The 5,460-nt window shown below is 39.8% G+C and overlaps 1 protein-coding gene across 1 annotated transcript; it reads right to left on the bottom strand.

Moving 5' to 3' along the window:
• Window positions 1-232: 232 nt before the first annotated feature.
• On the bottom strand, window positions 233-5,107 carry C2H15orf61 (chromosome 2 C15orf61 homolog). Its single transcript, XM_034635503.2, has 2 exons — window positions 4,715-5,107; window positions 233-456 (listed from the first exon to the last, which is right to left on the bottom strand). The coding sequence occupies exons 1-2, from the start codon at window positions 5,058-5,060 to the stop codon at window positions 329-331; spliced, it is 474 nt and encodes a 157-aa protein (XP_034491394.1). The 5' UTR covers window positions 5,061-5,107; the 3' UTR covers window positions 233-328.
• Window positions 5,108-5,460: the final 353 nt, after the last annotated feature.

Below are 5,460 nucleotides of genomic sequence, written 5' to 3'. Positions count from 1 at the left end.
TGTGTGAGCATCTATATTTCTCTTCAATTTAAATTATTAACACCTATCCATAGAATCTATGTAATAGAATCATTTTTTTTAATCTGTCATTTAACCTAGTTCTAGGGAACATTAGTGTGAAGCTTCATGTGTTTGTAGTTCCCATCTGCAATATATAGCAACTTATATAAAGCTTCACCTCTTGAGGATAATGATTCATCTTAAAGAGCCAGACACCATAGAAAGAAAAAGGTGTTTGCAAAAGTTTTATTCTAAAGGATCAAAAATAAATATTGCACATACACACAAGAGAAAATCCACAGATATTTATATTCTCCAATGCATACTTTCAATACATGGCACCTTCATCTTCTTTATTTAGAAAATATATTGTTATTGGTCCATAACTGGTATGCACAGTCTCTGTGACTCTGGCAAATAACCAGGAGCCAAGTCCATATAATAAAGTTGGAATACCTAGAAAACAAACGAATACGTTACTTGTGAACATCAATATTTACTATTCATGTGTCCATGTATTTGTCACATTACTAATCATATAACACTTGTCAGTAATGTTAACAAACACTCACGTTATAAAAATTAAAAATAAAACAACTATGTATCTGAGAGCTCAACTTCATCTATGTTTGTCAAACATCATGGCAATTATGTGAGCCTAAAGATTCTCAAAACTGTAGCTAAGGCTGAAGTAAATTTTAATTTTCCCTAATGTATTACCTTCAAGTAATTATGAAGTAATTCTATATTCCCTTCACAAAAAAGCAAATGGAGAAGAATAGTAATTAATTTAGTTATAAATGCTCCTGATTATTAGCTTTGAGCTAATAATTACTAGGTCAACTCTACTGTCCTTTAAGTACATAGTAATATTGATGGCTAAAGTAATTTTTGTACAACTTAGAAACTGGGTCAAATAGCTATCTTCAAAATCTAAGGCAAAACCTAACTCAAAAGATCTCAGTGTTAACAAGCATGAGAAAAAATATTCTCATTAGAATTTCTACAATTGATTTGAAAACAGTCTTGTTTCCACCTATTTGGAATAAGTACATAGGACACTCTAACACATTGTTTCTTTGGAACATTGCCATTGATAAGATTTTGCTGCTTTTGAGATTAGCTGCCATTTGTCATACGTGAAAGTAAACACATACCACCCAAGAATGTGGATTAAGCCCTCATAAGCATACAATACTGTATTACATATAAAACGAACTTTCACAATTCCTGTATTTTTAAGGCACTTATTTAAAATCAATGACTACTAATATATTAGAAGCATATGTATAAAACCACAGCCACATGAATCAATGACAAATGTAGTATGCTAGGCACAAGTATTAATTTTATTGCTCCCGTGTGCAAAATGGGCAGAAAAAGACAATCTAAAAGCTTAGCTGCACATTTGGAAAATCACTTCTTTCTAGTTAATAGGGAAATCAGCACATGTTCAGGACAGATAATTTTGCTAAATTTTCTCTTATTTTTCTGCAGAAGTATACTCATGTGTCATACTCTTTTTGCATGTGTAAGTGTGTGGGACTACTCTGTGCTTATTCCCCCCTGGAGCTGCATTCCAGCCTCTGTGATGCCACAGATTAATCAGGAGAAGCATCAGTAGCTGGGATTCAGAAAAGAGAAAAATATGCCCTGTTTCAGGCTGGGTTTTATCTATTTTTAGGGATATACTGGATCATAGTTTGCTATTATCACAAGGTACCCTAAAACCCCAATTAAGCCTTTTATAGTATGTTGCCTTCTTTGCCCTGAGAATGCCCAAAACAATCTCTAAACACTTCAAGAGACTGACACAAAAATTTCACAAAAACTAGGTAGTGAAGCTATTTGTAAATTCTTTATCCAGGAAGGAAGGAAGGAAGGAAGGAAGGAAGGAAGGAAGGAAGGAAGGAAGGAAGGAAGGAAAAGGTAAGTGGCACTAGAGTTAGGTAGGAAGTAGACAAATGAAATAGGGGAACAACATAGGCAGAAATGAGGAAAGAGGACAGGGAGCAGTTGTTATAAAAAATAAATTCAAAATGCAGTATACAACTCCAAAAACTGAAAAACAATGCAGTGAGGGAGGAGGAACAAACTCTAGAAGCAACTGTTAATTTTCTAAAAAGGGTAAAATATGCCTTTTAAAATACTGCTGAGGCTATAAATTTAAGGAATGGTGATGATGCTAAGAATTTTGTTTTATACAATTTACTTCAGTTTTCAATTAAAATATTGATACTTTGAAAAATTCATACTTTTGAAAAAAAAATCACACAAATAAATGGCCAATGTTCTTTCAACTAAACAGAGGACTGATTAAAGATTGCTAGTTTAATGATAGCTACATTATCTCTTATTAAAAAACAACTAGGAACTAATAATGAGTAATACTGTTTGACAGAGGATGAAGTTGTGATATGGGGAGTCAGAAATTCTGTATTTCTTTTTCTCTGCCATCTATTTATGTAATGCAGAAAGACTGATACACTAAATGAGAAGAGTTGCCACTTCTATAATTTATACATAAATTTTTTTCTTTGCACATATCTCATGTGGTTTAAAGTCTATAAGAGTCCATGAAAGATTATATTTTTTCCAGATTATCTGAAACATAGAACATCAAAATTAACTTGAAAATAATAATAATTCAGTTTGAGTCAGTTGAACAGTAGGTAAACCACTGTCAAATTAAGCACTTAAAAAAAAATTAGAACTTTGTAGTAAGTCTCTGATTACCCATTCATTTCAATGGTAAGTTGCTTTTCTTAAATCTCAATCTATTTCCCAGCAGGATACTCAGACTGATAAACCATCAGTAAAATGTCAGCTTTCATTGAAGGGAAGGTGGAGGAGAAAGAGAACAAATGGGTAAACAGAAATCTTTATTATTTACAAAATGGAAAAATGAATTACTCTGATAATTACTAGTTTGGAAAGGAAGAAAAAGAATAAAATCCTTATTGATAATATATATTCTTATTAACGTACTTGATGATCCAGAGGGGCAAGTGTATATCACAGAACAGGAAAGGATTCTAATTCATACTCCCTTCATTCAGACAAAAATAAAAACTAAATGTTACCAAATTGGGGATTACAGTACCCTTTAAAAAGTCCTGAAAAAAAATTCTCTTTATTGTTGTAAACCATTTTGTTTTAAAGCATACGTGAGCGAGAAGTTTTCCTTTTTGCTGCATTTAAAACTCTTATTCCCATTTAAGCAGGATTTTTAGAATTTCCAAAAAGAACATACAGACCTCTTCCACATGATAAAACAACTGTTGTTTGTTCTCAAAGGTTTTCATTTTCTTTTTTTAAAATGTCTTAATATCTACATCTAAAAGAGAAGCCCTTAATCATTAAGATGATCTTAAACAAAATGTTGAGTTTTTAATTGTTACACTTTTTTTAAAGGCATTCAGTTTATATGGTTTGTCTATAGCTTCACCATGATACTTTTCATAATCTATTACTTACATTTGGGAAAGAATGATTTTTTTCTGATTCTGAAAATGTTAAACTCATTCTTCTTGAATCTAGTTATCATTCCAGTTTTTCCAAATACTTTTGCATTTAATTTTCTAAATAACCTCTCTCATCAACTTTTTGCCAGCCTCAAAATTGGTTTGGTATAGACCATCAGTCAAACAATAAGACATACTTTTAAAGGATTAGACAATTGCTAAATAATCTTTTTCTTACTGAATTGAGCCTAGGACAGTCCCAATGAAGCAATAGCTCAAAAATCCCATCAGTGACACATGTGAATTATTATAAGTAAAAATACAGTGCCATATTTAAATGTAATGACCTTTCAGGCTTTACAATATTAGTGCAGCTACCAAGCGTTTAATTCTGGCTTTATAAATCTAGTTGGTAACATGGTTCAGCTTCCATGTCTAGATTTTGAATCACTGAAATCTAGATCAATTTTCTATCAGCTACCAACAGATCCAAAATATCTTGAGGCCTTATATTTTTCCTTGACCTATAAAATGTCCATGTTCATGCCTTTCTTTCATTGAATCAAAAGAAAATAAACATCCAGTGAAAGAAAATACTGTCACGAATGTTTCCAGGAAAACATACAAATATTAAAGAGGCAGATTCTTTTAAATGCCCTCCAGATCTAGGACTGGAGGCAGCTAAATGCCAAGGGAAAACCTTTAGGCCATTTAATAAAACAAACGTGGTGAGATTTCATATAAAGAAAACAAACTTTAAAAAGTAGTTTCAGTTTTTGTCATATAAACGCACCCACACAGTGACGTTCAGGGGAACTAATCCTGCAATGCACTGAGACCTTCTTAACCAGTAGTGCCACTGTGCAGTGGGGACATTTCCTATAGCCGCCTCACTACCCAGTGCAGGGCCTTCCCAGGAGCAGGACGTGCGCTGGCCTACTCCCTGCCTCGGTGGTGCTGGATGGTCCCGCAGTACCGGCCAGTGGGCAAGCCCACTCTGGGGACAGGCAGTCCAGCAGCCAACAGCTCGGCGCCTAAGCACTTCCTGGGGGAATACAAAGGACAGGTGCAGAAGGCGGGTCCCAGAAGGCCGCCCTGGGGGTGGGGCCGGACGGCGCGGGGCCCGCGAGCCTGTGCGGGGTCGGGCGGCTCTGGCCTACGAGCGCGGACGTCGGTGGCGTGATTTGAGGACAGTGCGACCGCCTTGGGCGGACGTGCTTCGCTAGGTAGGCGCGGCCGTCACCACTCACCGAGGTTGACGACCTTGAGCGCTGTGAAGAAGCGATTCTGCGGAGCTAGGTCCTGCCAGGGGGCCTTGGAGCAGTGGTACTTGATGAAGGGGAAGCAGCCGGTGCGCAGGACGTGGTAGTTGGCGCCCTGCACAGGCCAGTTGAAGTGCGAGAGGCCGAACTGGTCGTTGCGGACGGCGCTGTAGGGCACGCAGAAGGAGGTCCAGTGCGGCAGGCGCCGCTGCAGCAGGTGCCGCGTCAGCACCTCCGAAGCGCGGGGCTTCGGGCGGGAGGCGGCGCCCGAGGCCCAGGGCCCGAACAGCAGCAGTCTCAGCGTAGCCTCGTGGGCCCTCCGCAGGGCCTCCATAACCCGCCGCGCGGAGAAAGTAGGACCGCGCCTGCCGCCGGGGCGGGGCCTCCGGAGCGCGCGTGCGCGTGCCCGCTCCCCCGCAGCGAGCGGCGGGAACGCCCAGCGGGCGCCGCGCGGGTGCCGGAGGGTCCCCCCTGGGTGCGGCGGCGCGTGCGCACAGCGTGCCCGCGTCCTCCCACGACCCCCGGTCCCGGGAGCGGAGCCCCGCAGGGACCGGAGGGGCTGCCCGCGCGGAAGAGTCAGGGGCCCCTGCGTAAAGAAGGTAGTTAAATTGTTGCTTGTGACCCCCTGGAGCGGGGGAGGCTTTACCACTTTGAAAATGGGGTGTAGAGTGTAAAACAATTAAATTACCGCCCTAGTGAGTGGCAGAACTCAAACCCAGGTCCTTTCAAGCCCC

This window comes from Marmota flaviventris, chromosome 2 (assembly GCF_047511675.1).
Source record: "Marmota flaviventris isolate mMarFla1 chromosome 2, mMarFla1.hap1, whole genome shotgun sequence".
Taxonomy (NCBI): domain Eukaryota; kingdom Metazoa; phylum Chordata; class Mammalia; order Rodentia; family Sciuridae; genus Marmota; species Marmota flaviventris.
Note: the sequence above shows the minus strand (reverse complement) of the source record. Positions and strands in the feature narration are given on the sequence as shown.